Genomic DNA, 16,556 nt, shown 5'->3' on the forward strand with positions numbered 1-16,556 from the left:
AATCATAAAATGGACATTTTGCTGGTTTTAATTGAATTTAAATGTTCTTTATATTCTCACTGATTGACCTTGTTAGGGGGAAGTTTGATGTTGAAATTCCTGTACAGAAAGTTTTTATTTGTGCACGTTGATTGTGGTCTGCTGGCAGGGGCGTGGTGTGTGTGTGTGTGTGTGTGTGTCCCTGCATTGTGACGGTGCAGACATGGCTGGCAGCAGCAGCCGAGTCCTCCCCTAAAGTGCAGCTTGTTTTTGTTTTTCTTTGCTCTTTTCACAGCACAACTTGTGGGTCAGAGGTCACCTGAGTCGTCGCGGTGGTGGAGTGGACAAACTTTTGTGGGACGTCTGGAGTGTGTGTGCGTGTGCGTCTTCCCCCCCCCTCTGAGGACATGTGAGGATGGCCGAGCGCCGGGCTTGCCCCCCTTGACAGGTGACCACTTCTGCAGGTAAAAGTACACAACTACACACGACATGTGAGGAACACACACACACACACACACACACACTAAAGTGCACTCTGGCAGCCTCTGCATTGTCACTATAGTGTGTGTGTGTGTGTGTGTGTGTGTCAGCAGGCATTGATACAACATTGATCACACGTACATGTCCTTCAAAACTGACGTTGAAACAATGTTGCAAAATAGTTGTGTTTGTATAAATTAACACAACCATGATGTCTAACGTTGTATCAACGTTGTTGCTTGGGAAAATGACCAAATTCCAATGTCAAGTCAACATCACAACCTGACATTGATTAAACGTTATAATCAAGCTGTGGAATATCCGTTGGGAAATGAGCAAATTTCAATGTCAAATGAAGGTCACAAGCCAACATTGATTAAAGGTGGTGACAAAGATGTTGTGTGGACTTCTTCAAAGTCAGGAGCTCATTCAACAACTTCTCAACGTTCTTTCAATGTCTTCTGCCTGCTGGCTTATAGGTGTGTGTGTGTGTGTGTGTGTGTGTGTGTGTGTGTGTGTGTGTGTGTGTGTGTGTGTGTGTGTGTGTGTGTGTGTGTGTGTGTGTGTGACTTCACACACGCCATCACTTACTTTTGCTCAACTTTTCCTCACTGTGTGTGTGTGTGTGTGTGTGTGTGTGTGTGTAGTGGTCACATAACTGTGCGACATTGTGAAAAGGAGCAGGTAGAAGCACAGCTCATTTCTCCTTGAAAGTGCAAACGCAGCAGAAAATCAAGTTGATGGAATCATTCAAATCAAGAATGATGGATAAAATGTTCTCCCTGCAGGTGAGAAACTTCACTCCATGGATTTATTCTTCTTGAAGCAACCACTTAGTAAGTTTTGCTTTCGCTTTCATTTTATTCGTGAATTGTTTTTTTTATCCTTTGATGTCCGCTTTTATGACTGACAGCAGGCGTTGCTTTCATCACACACACACACACACACACACACACACACACACACACACTCACACACACGTACGTTACATAAGAACATCTTTTTCAACTTGTATTTTCTCTTCAGTTCAGCAATGAAACAAAATTACGTAAAAAAAAAAGTTACTTTCTCACTCAATCATATATTGATGATTTTATTAACTATATAATAATTACATTTAATTACATTATTGATAATGACTTTATTAACTATATAATAATTATATTTAATTATTGATGATGACTTTATTAACTCTATAATAATTATATTTAATTTCATTATTGATGATGACTTTAACTATATAATTATATAAAATGTAATTATTGATGATGACTTTATTAACTATATAATTATATTAAATGTAATTATTGATGATGATTTTATTAACTATATAATAATCATATCAAATTGAATTGTTGCTGATCATTTTATTAACTATATATAATTATCCATCCATCCATTTTCTACCGCTTAGTCCCATCGATGATGACTTTATTAACTATATAATAATTATATTTAATTTAATTATTGATGATGACTTTATTAACTATATCATTATATTACATGTAATTAATGCTGATGACTTTATTAACTATATAATAATTATATTGTATTTTATTATTGATGGCTTTATTAACTATATAATCACTATATTTAATTTAATTATTGATGACTTTATTAACTTTATAATTATATTGAACTTCATTATTGATGATGACTTTATCAACTATATATTCATTATATTGAATTTCATTATTGATGACTCTTTTTAACCATATAATAATTATATTTAATTACATTATTGATAACTTTATTAACTATATAATAATCATATCTAATTTCATTGTTGATGATGACTTTATTAACTATATAATAATTATATTTAATTTCATTATTGATGATGACTTTATTAACTATATAATTATATTAAATGTAATTATTGATGATGATTTTATTAACTATATAATAATCACATCAAATTGAATTGTTGCTGATAATTTTATTAACTATATATAATTATCCATCCATCCATTTTCTACCGCTTAGTCCCATTGATGATGACTTTATTAACTATATAATAATTATATTTAATTTAATTATTGATGATGACTTTATTAACTATATAATAATTATATTGTATTTTATTATTGATGGCTTTATTAACTATATAATAATTATATTTAATTACATTATTGATAACTTTATTAACTATATAATAATCATATCTAATTTCATTGTTGATGATGACTTTATTAACTATATCATTATATTACATGTAATTAATGCTGATGACTTTATTAACTATATAATAATTATATTGTATTTTATTATTGATGGCTTTATTAACTATATAATAATTATATTTAATTACATTATTGATAACTTTATTAACTATATAATAATCATATCTAATTTCATTGTTGATGATGACTTTATTAACTATATCATTATATTACATGTAATTAATGCTGATGACTTTATTAACTATATAATAATTATATTGTATTTTATTATTGATGGCTTTATTAACTATATAATAATTATATTTAATTACATTATTGATAACTTTATTAACTATATAATAATCATGTCTAATTTCATTGTTGATGATGACTTTATTAACTATATAATAATTATATTTAATTACATTATTTATGAAGACTTAAATAACTACATAATAATTATATTTAATGACTGTTATTATAATTTGTTTACAATATTTACAGTGATAATAAAAGTATTTATTTGACATAATTACAGTAATATTACAAATGATAGTGATTCATATTTGACACAATTACAAGAGCCTAATAATTATTACAGTAATTATCTATATTACAGTATTAATAGAGTTAACTATTTGACATAAAAACAATAGTTTGTATTCATATTTGACACAATTACAATAATTATAGTGTTTATTAATATTTGGCAAATTACAATAACAGTGTTTAATAATATTTGACATAATTACAATTATAGTGTTTAATATTTGACATAATTACAATGATAGTGTTTATTCATATTTGACATCATCACAATAATAATAGTGTTTATTAATATTTTACATAATTACAATAATAGTGTTTGTTAATGTTTGACAAAATTACAATACTGCTGTTTATTATTTGACATCAGTACAATAATAATAGTGTTTATTAATAGTTGACATAATTACAATAATAGTGTTTATTATTTGACATAAATATAATAATAGTGTTTATTATTTTTGACATAATTACAATACGTGTTTATTCATGTTTGACATAATTACAATAGTGTTTTTTGATATTTGACATAATTACAATAGTGTTTATTAACGTTTGACATCATTACAATATTGTTTATTAATATTGGACATTACAGTAATAACTGTCTGTTAATATTTGACATAAGTACAATAGTGTTTATTAATATTTGACATAATTACAATAAAAGTGTTTATTAATATTTGACATAATAACAATAATAGTGTTTATTAATATTTGACATACTTACAATAAGTGTTTATTAATATTTGACATAATTACAATAATAATGTTTATTAATATTCGACATAATTACAATACGTGTTTATTAATATTTGACATTATTACAATAGTGTTTATTAATATTAGACATAATTACAATGTGATGTACAGTGCAGACAGTTGTGCACTGCTCTATGTCATCGTGTGTGTGTGTGTGTGTGTGTGTGTGTGTGTGTGTGTGTGTGTGTGTGTGTGTTTTGCAGCAAGATAATGCTGATGTCAGCACATGCCTGCTGTCCAGTGGAGCGGTGAGCGAGGTTAGCACGCTACACAGCGAGCTGGGGGGGGGGGGGGTTTAGAATATATCATATTTATATATTTGATTTATTTGTCTTATATACTTTTTATATTTGCATTATAGTTATATTATTATTATTATATTTTATATTTACATTATAGTATTATAAGTGTACATATGTATATTATATTTTATATGACATTTATGTATTTTTTATATTTTTATTTTATATTTAAATATTTTCTATAGTTATGTTATATAATATGTTGAAATTGTTTTACCCACAAATACTTTTTATATTCAATAGATATAAAAAATGTGTTCAAGTACACGCACGCACACACACACACACACACACTCACACACACTCACACACATCATATTTACACGCAATTAATATTTGATTAAAGTTAAGTTAAGTTAAAGTTAAAATATGTTGCATAAATAATATAAATGTTACATTAATAATATTGAATAAAAATTTTACATTAACAGTATTGAATACAAAATTGTTTACATTAATAATATTGAATAAAAATGTTATATTAATATTCAAGAAAAATATGTTACATTAATAATATTGAATAAAACATTTTACATTAATAATATTGAATAAAAATTTTACATTAATAATATTGAATAAAACATTTTTACATTAATAATATTGAATAAAAATGTTACATTAATAATACTGAATAAAACATTTTTACATTAATAATAGTGAATAAAAATATGTTACATTAATAATATCGAAGAAAAATATGTTACATTAATAATATTGAAGAAAAATATGTTACATTAATAATATTGAATAAAACATTTTTACATTAATAATATTGAATAAAAATGTTACATTAATAATACTTAATAAAACATTTTTACATTAATAATAGTGAATAAAAATATGTTACATTAATAATATCGAAGAAAAATATGTTACATTAATAATATTGAAGAAAAATATGTTACATTAATAATATTGAATAAAACATTTTACATTAATAATATTGAATAAAAATGTTACATTAATAATAGTGAATACAAATATGTTAATAATATTGAAGAAAGATATGTTACATTAATAATATTGAAGAAAAATGTTACATTAATAATATTGAATAAAACATTTTTACATTAATAATATTGAATAAAATATATTACATTAATAATATTGAATAAAAATATGTTACATTAATAATATTGAATAAAACATTTTTACATTAATAATATTGAATAAAATATATTACATTAATAATATTGAATAAAACATTTTTACATTAATAATATTGAAAAAAATATATTACATTAATAATATTGAATAAAACATTTTACATTAATAATATTGAATAAAAATGTTACATTAATAATATTGAATAAAACATTTTTACATTAATAATATTGAATAAAAATATGTTACATTAATAATATCGAAGAAAAATATGCTACATTAATAATATTGAAGAAAAATATGTGACATTAATAATATTGAATAAAACATTTTTACATTAATAATATTGAATAAAATATATTACATTAATAATATTGAAGAAAAATGTTACATTAATAATTTTGAATAAAAATTTTACATTAACAGTACTGAATACAAAATTGTTTACATTAATAATGTTGAATACAAATGTTATATTAATATTTAAGAAAAATATGTTACATTAATAATATTGAATAAAACATTTTACATTAATAATATTGAATAAAACCGTTACATTAATAATATTGAACAAAACATTTTTACATTAATAATATTGAATAAAAATGTTACATACATTAATAATATTGAATAAAACATTTTTACATTAATAATAGTGAATAGAAATATGTTACATTAATAATATCGAAGAAAAATATGTTACATTAATAATATTGAAGAAAAATATGTTACATTAATAATATTGAAGAAAAATAGGTTACATTAATAATATTGAAGAAAAATGTTACATTAATAATATTGAAGAAAAATGTTACATTAATAATATTGAATAAAACATTTTTACATTAATAATATTGAATAAAATATATTACATTAATAATATTGAATAAAACATTTTTACATTAATAATATTGAATAAAATATGTTACATTAATAATATTGAAGAAAAATGTTACATTAATAATATTGAATAAAACATTTTTACATTAATAATATTGAATAAAATATATTACATTAATAATATTGAATAAAAATATGTTACATTAATAATTTTGAATGAAAATATGTTAATTAATATTTTAACATTTGGCAACGTTAGCTTGTCTTTCTAGCAGTTATTAGCATCGCTAACTTTCCCCCCCCCCAAGTTTTGTGTTTCGTTAGTTCACTCGATGGTCACATGGTCTTGATCCTGATCTGGGATCTGTGGTCATGGTCTTGATCCGAGATCTATTGTCATGGTCCTGATTTGACATCTGTAGTCATGGACTTCATGTAGTCATCTTCCTGATCTGGGATCTGTAGTCAAGGTCCAGCAGATATGTGGTCATGGTCCTGATCTAAGGTTCTGATATGAGGTCTTGAAGTCGTGGTCCTGATCTGAAGTCATAGTTCTGAACTAAGATCTGTAATCATGGTACTGAACTGGGATATGCGGTCATGTTCCAGCAGATCTGTAGTCATGGTCTTTAGCTGGGTTCTATAGTCATAATCCTGATCTAAAATCTGTAGTCATGGTCCTGACCTGAGACCTGTGGTCATGGTCCTAAACTAAGATCTGTAATCATGGTACTGATCTATAGCTGAGATCTATAGTGATAGCCCTGATCTAAAATATGTAGTCATGGTCCTGATCTGAGATCTATGGTCATGGTCCTGATCTAATGTCTGGAGTTAAGGTTCTGATATGAGGTCTTGAAGTCGTGGTCCTGATCTGAAGTCATAGTTCTAAACTAAGATCTGTAATCATGGTACTGATCTGGGATATGCGGTCATGTTCCAGCAGATCTGTAGTCATTGTCTTTAGCTGAGTTCTATAGTCATAGTCCTGATCTAAAATCTGTAGTCATGGTCCTAAACTAAGATCTGTAATCATGGTACTGATCTATAGCTGAGATCTATAGTGATAGCCCTGATCTAAAATATGTAGTCATGGTCCTGATCTGAGATCTATGGTCATGGTCCTGATCTAAGATCTGTAGTCATGGTCCTGATCTTGGATCTGTGGTCATGGTCCAACGATCTGTAGTCAGTAATCATGGTCCTTAGCTGGGAACTATAGTCATAGACCTGATCTAAGATCTGTAGTTAAAGTTAAAGTACCAATGATTGTCACACACACACACTAGGTGTGGTGAAATTTCTCCTCTGCATTGGGAGGTGAGGGGAGCAGTGAGCAGCAGCGGTGGCCGCGCCCGGGAATAATTTTTGGTGATTTAACCCCCAATTCCAACCCTTGATACTGAGTGCCAAGCAGGGAGGTAATGGCTCCCATTTTTATAGTTTTTGGTATGACTTGGCCGGGGTTTGAACTCACAACCTACCGATCTCAGGGTGGACACTCTAACCACTGAGTAGTCATGGTACTGATCTGAGATCTATGGTCATGGTCCTGATCTAAGATCTGTAATCATGGTCCTGATCTTGGATCCGTGGTCATAGTCCAACAGATCTGTAGTCACGGTCCTGATCTTGGATCTGTGGTCAAGGTCCAACAGATCTGTAGTCATGGTCCTTAGCTGAGATCTATAGTCATAGTTGTGATCTAAAATCTGTAGTCATGGTCCTGAACTTGGATCTGTGGTCTTGGTCCTTAGCTGAGATCTATAGTCATCGTCTTGTTCTACAAGCTGTAGTCATGGTCCTGATCTTGGATCTGTGGTCATTGTCCTGAGCTAAGATCTGTAGTCGGGGGTCCTGATCCGGGATCTGTGGTCATAGTCCTAAACTAAGTACTGTAATAATAGTCCTGACCTTGGATCTGTGGTCATGGTCCAACAGATCTGTAGTCATGGTCCTTACCTGAGATCTATAATCATAGTCCTAATCTAAAATCTGTAGTCATGGTACAGATCTAAGATCTGTGGTCATGGTTGAACAGATCTGTACTCGTGGTCCTTAGCTGAGAACTATAATCATAGTCCTGAGCTATGATCTGTAGTCATGGTCCTGATCTTGGATCTGTGGTCATGGTCCTTAGCTGTGGTCATGGTCCTTAGCTGAGAGCTATAGTCATAGTCCTGATCTAAAATCTGTAGTCATGGTACTGATCTGAGATCTGTGGTCATGGTCTTTAGCTGAGAACTATAATCATAGTCCTGAACTATGATCTGTAGTCATGGTCCAGAACTTGGATCTGGGGTCATGGTCCTTAGCTGAGAGCTATAGTCATAGTCCTGATCTAAAATCTGTAGTCATGGTACTGATGTTGATCTAAGATCTGTAGTCATGGTCCTGATCTTGGATCCGTGGTCATAGTCCAACAGATCTGTAGTCATGGTACTGATCTTGGATCTGTGGTCAAGGTCCAACAGATCTGTAGTCATGGTCCTTAGCTGAGATCTATAGTCATCGTCCTGTTCTAAAAGCTGTAGTCATGGTCCTGATCTTGGATCTGTGGTCATTGTCCTGAGCTAAGATCTGTAGTCGGGGGGTCCTGATCCGGGATCTGTGGTCATAGTCTTAAACTAAGCACTGTAATAATAGTCCTGATCTTGGATCTGTGGTCATGGTCCAACAGATCTGTAGTCATGGTCCTTACCTGAGATCTATAATCATAGTCCTAATCTAAAATCTGTAGTCATGGTACTGATCTAAGATCTGTGGTCATGGTTGAACAGATCTGTACTTGTGGTCCTTAGCTGAGAACTATAATCATAGTCCTGAGCTATGATCTGTAGTCATGGTCCTGATCTTGGATCTGTGGTCATGGTCCTTAGCTGTGGTCATGGTCCTTAGCTGAGAGCTATAGTCATAGTCCTGATCTAAAATCTGTAGTCATGGTACTGATCTGAGATCTGTGGTCATGGTCCTTAGCTGAGAACTATAATCATAGTCCTGAACTATGATCTGTAGTCATGGTCCTGATCTTGGATCTGGGGTCATGGTCCTTAGCTGAGAGCTATAGTCATAGTCCTGATCTAAAATCTGTAGTCATGGTACTGATCTTGATGTAAGATCTGTAGTCATGGTCCTGATCTTGGATCCGTGGTCATAGTCCAACAGATCTGTAGTCATGGTCCTGATCTTGGATCTGTGGTCAAGGTCCAACAGATCTGTAGTCATGGTCCTTAGCTGAGATCTATAGTCATAGTTGTGATCTAAAATCTGTAGTCATGGTCCTGAACTTGGATCTGTGGTCTTGGTCCTTAGCTGAGATCTATAGTCATCGTCCTGTTCTAAAAGCTGTAGTCATGGTCCTGATCTTGGATCTGTGGTCATTGTCCTGAGCTAAGATCTGTAGTCGGGGGTCCTGATCCGGGATCTGTGGTCATAGTCCTAAACTAAGAACTGTAATAATAGTCCTGATCTTGGATCTGTGGTCATGGTCCAACAAACCTGTAGTCATGGTCCTTACCTGCGATCTATAATCATAGTCCTAATCTAAAATCTGTAGTCATGGTACAGATCTAAGATCTGTGGTCATGGTTGAACAGATCTGTACTCGTGGTCCTTAGCTGAGAACTATAATCATAGTCCTGAGCTATGATCTGTAGTCATGGTCCTGATCTTGGATCTGTGGTCATGGTCCTTAGCTGTGGTCATGGTCCTTAACTGAGAGCTATAGTCATAGTCCTGATCTAAAATCTGTAGTCATGGTACTGATCTGAGATCTGTGGTCATGGTCCTTAGCTGAGAACTATAATCATAGTCCTGAACTATGATCTGTAGTCATGGTCCTGATCTTGGATCTGGGGTCATGGTCCTTAGCTGAGAGCTATAGTCATAGTCCTGATCTAAAATCTGTTAGTCATGGTACTGATCTTGATCTAAGATCTGTAGTCATGGTCCTGATCTTGGATCCGTGGTCATAGTCCAACATATCTGTAGTCATGGTCCTGATCTTGGATCTGTGGTCAAGGTCCAACAGATCTGTAGTCATGGTCCTTAGCTGAGATCTATAGTCATAGTTGTGATCTAAAATCTGTAGTCATGGTCCTGAACTTGGATCTGTGGTCTTGGTCCTTAGCTGAGAGCTATAGTCATCGTCCTGTTCTACAAGCTGTAGTCATGGTCCTGATCTCGGATCTGTGGTCATAGTCCAACAGATCTGTAGTCATGGTCCTGATCTTGGATCTGTGGTCAAGGTCCAACAGATCTGTAGTCATGGTCCTTAGCTGAGAGCTATAGTCATAGTCCTGATCTAAAATCTGTAGTCATGGTCCTGATCTTGGATCTGTGGTCATGGTCCTTAGCTGTGGTCATGGTCTTTAACTGAGAGCTATAGTCATAGTCCTGATCTAAAATCTGTAGTCATAGTACTGACCTGAGATCTGTGGTCATGGTCCTTAGCTGAGAACTATAATCATAGTCCTGAACTATGATCTGTAGTCATGGTCCTGATCTTGGATCTGGGGTCATGGTCCTTAGCTGAGAGCTATAGTCATAGTCCTGATCTAAAATCTGTTAGTCATGGTACTGATCTTGATCTAAGATCTGTAGTCATGGTCCTGATGTTGGATCCGTGGTCATAGTCCAACAGATCTGTAGTCATGGTCCTGATCTTGGATCTGTGGTCAAGGTCCAACAGATCTGTAGTCATGGTCCTTAGCTGAGATCTATAGTCATAGTTGTGATCTAAAATCTGTAGTCATGGTCCTGAACTTGGATCTGTGGTCTTGGTCCTTAGCTGAGATCTATAGTCATCGTCCTGTTCTACAAGCTGTAGTCATGGTCCTGATCTCGGATCTGTGGTCATAGTCCAACAGATCTGTAGTCATGGTCCTGATCTTGGATCTGTGGTCAAGGTCCAACAGATCTGTAGTCATGGTCCTTAGCTGAGAGCTATAGTCATAGTCCTGATCTAAAATCTGTAGTCATGGTCCTGATCTTGGATCTGTGGTCATGGTCCTTAGCTGTGGTCATGGTCTTTAACTGAGAGCTATAGTCATAGTCCTGATCTAAAATCTGTAGTCATGGTACTGATCTGAGATCTGTGGTCATGGTCCTTAGCTGATAACTATAATCATAGTCCTGAACTATGATCTGTAGTCATGGTCCTGATCTTGGATCTGGGGTCATGGTCCTTAGCTGAGAGCTATAGCCATAGTCCTGATCTAAAATCTGTAGTCATGGTACTGATCTTGGATCTGTGGTTCAGCAGATTATGAGGTGTGAATCCTGGGTTGAGGTCTGAGCTGCGGTACCAAAGTGAAAGTAACCTCCTGCTCTCTCTCCCCTGCAGAAGCTACTTTGCGGTGAAGAATGGGCGACTGGAGCTTTCTGGGGCGTCTGCTGGAGAATGCCCAGGAGCACTCCACAGTCATCGGCAAGGTGTGGCTGACGGTCCTCTTCATCTTCAGGATCCTGGTGCTGGGCGCCGCCGCCGAGGACGTGTGGGGCGACGAGCAGTCCGACTTCACGTGCAACACGCAGCAGCCCGGCTGTGAGAACGTGTGCTACGACCAGGCCTTCCCCATCTCCCACACCCGCTTCTGGGTGCTGCAGATCATCTTCGTGTCCACACCCACGCTCATCTACCTGGGACACGTGCTGCACATCGTGCGCATGGAGGAGAAGCGCAAGGAGAAGGAGGAGAACGGGCGCAAAGTCAACCGCTTTCAGGAGAAGGCCCTGTTTTTTAAGGACAGCGAGGACAATGGCGGGACTAAAAGGGAGAAGCCCCCAATCAGGGACGAACACGGGAAAATCCGCATCCGGGGTGCCTTGCTGCGCACGTACGTGCTCAATATCATCTTCAAGACCCTCTTCGAGGTGGGCTTCATCCTGGGCCAGTACTTCCTGTACGGCTTCCGGCTGAAGCCGCTCTACAAGTGCGCCCGCTGGCCCTGCCCCAACACCGTGGACTGCTTCATCTCGCGGCCCACCGAGAAGACCATTTTTATCATTTTCATGCTTGTGGTGGCGTGCGTGTCGCTTTTCCTCAACTTGTTGGAGATCTACCACCTGGGCTGGAAGAAGCTCAGGCAGGGCGTGACTACCGGCTTCACGCCGGAGCAAGGGTCGGTGCGCCGGGACCACGCCCAGCCCGGGTGTTCTTCCCCGAGGACCGGGGGATACCCTTCCAAGTACATGGACGTGACGGCTGGAAGCGGGGCCTTCCTGCCTCGCGCGCCGCCCACGGGGGCGGAGTTTAAGGTGGGCAACCTCCAGCGGGAGGAGGCCCTCCGCCAGCACAACCCCGCCTCCCACTACTACATCAGCAACAACAACAACCACCGGTTGGCCGCGCAGCAGAACTGGGCCAACTTGGCCACAGAGCAGCAGACTTTGGAGATGAAGGCTACCTCCCCCACCCTCTCCTCGTCTTCCTCATCTGCCGGCACCCAGCTGCCTACTGACGAGGCCCCGCCTCCTTCCTTGATCAGCACCAGCCCGGCCCCTGGCAGCTGTGCCGAGGGGAAAAGCGATCCGGATGATAACCATTCCACCACCGCGGTGGTGATGCACAAGCCTCCGCTAACGGTCACCACGGACCCCCGGCGGCTGAGTCGGGCCAGCAAGAGCAGCAGCGTCCGGGCCCGACCCGATGACCTGGCGGTATAAACGTCTGTCCCTTCTAAAGCACGCCGTGGTAGGCGGAGCCAAGGACATAATCTGGCGTCAACATGAAGATCGGCTTTTCTTCTGGACTAATTAGCGACGCCTCCTAGAGAGCTCGTGTCGTGACAGGGGGGTTAGACACCCACAATGCACCTGGCTACGCCCCCTGGGAGGGAGGGGGGGGGGTTATAACACCCACAATGCACCTGGCCACACCCCCTGACGTGACGCAAACGTCCACACGGCGGCTGTCGTGATTGAAGACGTTAGCTGTGTCTCAAATGATGTACTTCTGTACTCACACTTAGCATGTTGAGTGCACTTAGCATGTTGGGTATGCTTATTACATTGAGTGCACTCAGCATGTTGAGTGTATTTGTCATGTTAAGTGCGCTTATTATATTGAGGGCATTTAGCTTGTTGAGTGTACTTAGCATGTTGAATGCGCTCAAGTGCACTCAACATGCTACAGTATACGTGCACTTTGCATTTTAAGTGCGCATAGCATGTTGAGGGCATTTAACATGTTGCGTCACTTAGCATGTTAAGTGCATTTAGTATGTTGAAATGCACTTAATAAGTGCACTTTGCATTTTGAGTGCACATAACATGATTAGTGCACTCAGTATGTTGAGTGCAGTGGGCATGTTGAGGGCATTTTGCGTGCGCTTAGCATGTTAAGTGCATTTAGTATGTTGAAATGCACTTAATAAGTGCACTTTGCATTTTGAGTGCACATGATTAGTGCACTCAGTATGTTGAGTGCAGTGGGCATGTTGAGGGCATTTTGCGTGCGCTTAGCATGTTAATTATGCTGAGTATGCTGAGTGCACTTAGTATGTTGAGTGCACTTATTATATTGAGGGCTTTTAGCTTGTCGAGTGCACTTAGTATGTTTAATGTGCTTAATAAGTGCACTTTGCATTTTGAGTGCACTCAGTATGTTGAGTGTACTTTGCATGTTGACTGTACTTGGCATGTTGAGGGCATTTTGCGTGCACTTAGCATGTTAATTACGCTGAGTATGTTGAGTGCACTTAGTATGTTGAGTATGTTTATTATATTGAGGGCATTTAGCTTGTTGAGTGCACTTAGTGTGTTGAATGTGCTTAATAAGTGCACTTAGCATTTTGACTGCACCTATGATGAGTGCACTCAGTATGTTGAGTGCACTTATTATATTGAGGGCATTTAGCTTGTTGAGTGCACTTATTATGTTGAATGTGATTAATATGTGCACTTTGTATTTTGAGTGCACTCAGTATGTTGAGTGTACTTTGCATGTTGACTGTACTTGGCATGTTGAGGGCATTTTGCGTGCACTTAGCATGTTAATTACGCTGAGTAGGTTGAGTGCACTTAGTATGTTGAGTGTGTTTATTATATTGAGGGCATTTAGCTTGTTGAGTGCACTTAGTGTGTTGAATGTGCTTAATAAGTGCACTTAGCCTTTTTAGTGCACATATGATGAGTGCACTCAGTATGTTGAGTGCACTTATTATATTGAGGGCATTTAGCTTGTTGAGTGCACTTATTATGTTGAATGTGCTTAATAAGTGCACTTTGCATTTTGAGTGCACTCAGTATGTTGAGTGTACTTTGCATGTTGACTGTACTTGGCATGTTGAGGGCATTTTGCGTGCACTTAGCATGTTAATTACGCAGAGTATGTTGAGTGCACTTAGTATGTTGAGTGTGTTTATTATATTGAGGGCATTTAGCTTGTTGAGTGCACTTAGTGTGTTGAATGTGCTTAATAAGTGCACTTAGCCTTTTGACTGCACATATGATGAGTGCACTCAGTATGTTGAGTGCACTTATTATATTGAGGGCATTTAGCTTGTTGAGTGCACTTAGTATGTTGAATGTGCTTAATAAGTGCACTTTGCATTTTGAGTGCACTCAGTATGTTGAGTGTACTTTGCATGTTGACTGTACTTGGCATGTTGAGGGCATTTTGCGTGCACTTAGTATGTTAATTACGCTGAGTATGTTGAGTGCACTTAGTATGTTGAGTGTGTTTATTACATTGGGGGCATTTAGCTTGTTGAGTGCACTTAGCGTGTTGAATGTGCTTACTAAGTGCACTTAGCATGTTGAGTGCACATATGATGAGTGCACTCAGTATGTTGAGTGTACTTAGCATGTTGACTGCACTTGGCATGTTGAGAGCATTTTGTGTGCGCTTAGCATATTAATTACGCTGAGTGTGTTGAGGGCATTTAGCTTGTTAAGTGCACTTAGTATGTTCAATGTGCTTAATAAGTGCACTTTGCATTTTGAGCGCACACATGATGAGTGCACTCAGTATGTTGATTGTACTTAGCATGTTGACTGCACTTGGCATGTTGAGGGCATTTAACATGTGTGCTTAGCATGTTGTGTACTTAGTACATTGAGTGTGCTGAGCATTTTAAGTGGTCTTCCAATGTTGAGTGCACTGAGTAGGTTGAGTACACTCGGCATGCTAAGTGCATTTAGTATGATGAGTGCATATAGCATGTTAGGTATACTTAGTATGTTGAGTGCACTTAGCATGTTGAGTACACTTAACATGAGTGCATTTAGTACTGATAGAAGGAGGCCCTCAATAGTCAGCATCTTAATGGAATGAAAGTGTGTTGAAATATTTCTGCATGAAAAGAAGTGAATGATTTCCAGTGAGATTGGGGACGTTCAGTACGTAAGTACACACTACAATGTGTACTTCATGTAGACAAAGCCCACAATGACTAAATATTCAAGTACTGTACACTTCAATCCACATACAAAATGTTAGTAGGTGAAAAAAGGCTGACTTTGCAAAGGAATAAAAAAGAAGTCAACATTTTCAGATGATGAGTTAGTTGAAACATGTCAGCTGGTGGTATGAAGCAGACGTGTCAACCTTTGACCCCACGGCGCCTACAATCCTTCCTGTTCCGTTAAAGTGTGTGTGTGTGTGTGTGTGTGTGTGTGTGTGTGTGTGTGTGTGTGTAAGCACAAGTTGATGTAAATGTTCATTTACCTCAAATGTTTACAAAACTGTTACTAAATAAAACATTTTTGTACCACATGAGTCCATGTCACTGACTTACATCTACGTGTATTAGCTTTACATTTAATAACATTTTGTACCCACTAAAATCAATTATTGAACATTTATATTTGTATTTACATAAATGTTTATTAGCTTTATCTATATTTGATATATTAATATTTAACAATACCATGTGTCCATGTCACTTACTCTCACTAACTAAAATCAATTATTGAACATTTATATTTACATGTATGTTTATTGGCTTTATATTAAATATCATATATTCAACAATAGCATTTTGTACCACGTGTCCATGTCACTAAAATCAACTATATTTATTCATATTCATACATTTACATTTGTATTTACATGTATGTTTATTAGATTTATATGAACATTTTAGATTCATATTGATTAGATTTATATTTACATTTATACTTATTAGAATCCATCCCTTTTCTACTGCTTGTCGCCTTCATATTTACATTTATTTATATGTAAATGTATTATATATATATGTATATTTACATGTATTAGAATTATATTTACATTTATTAGATTTATATTTACATTAATAAATAAATAATAATAAATACATTTACATTACATAAATTTATTTACATTAATAAGAATTATTAATGTAAATATATATGTATATATATATTAATATAATGTATTAATTGTTCAAAATAAAAG

The 16,556-nt window shown here is 35.8% G+C and overlaps 1 protein-coding gene across 3 annotated transcripts; it reads left to right on the top strand.

Annotated features, from left to right (window-relative positions):
* The first annotated feature begins 207 nt into the window (after window positions 1-207).
* gja3 (gap junction protein, alpha 3) lies at window positions 208-14,864 on the top strand. Of its 3 annotated transcripts, none has more exons than XM_061926108.2 (4): window positions 208-443; window positions 1,248-1,295; window positions 4,133-4,186; window positions 11,520-14,864. In XM_061926108.2, the coding sequence occupies exon 4, from the start codon at window positions 11,540-11,542 to the stop codon at window positions 12,839-12,841; it is 1,302 nt and encodes a 433-aa protein (XP_061782092.1). In that variant the 5' UTR covers window positions 208-443; window positions 1,248-1,295; window positions 4,133-4,186; window positions 11,520-11,539; the 3' UTR covers window positions 12,842-14,864. The 3 variants fall into 3 exon arrangements, with proteins under 3 accessions (XP_061782092.1, XP_061782093.1, XP_061782091.1); XM_061926109.2 differs by having other exon boundaries at window positions 208-427; XM_061926107.2 differs by lacking the exon at window positions 4,133-4,186.
* Window positions 14,865-16,556: the final 1,692 nt, after the last annotated feature.

Source organism: Nerophis lumbriciformis, linkage group LG31 (assembly GCF_033978685.3).
Source record: "Nerophis lumbriciformis linkage group LG31, RoL_Nlum_v2.1, whole genome shotgun sequence".
In the NCBI taxonomy this organism is placed as follows: domain Eukaryota; kingdom Metazoa; phylum Chordata; class Actinopteri; order Syngnathiformes; family Syngnathidae; genus Nerophis; species Nerophis lumbriciformis.

Excerpts from the sequence above, each read along its gene's own strand:
- gja3 (XM_061926108.2), top strand. The coding sequence starts at position 11,540 with ATGGGCGACTGGAGCTTTCTGGGGCGTCTGCTGGAGAATGCCCAGGAG.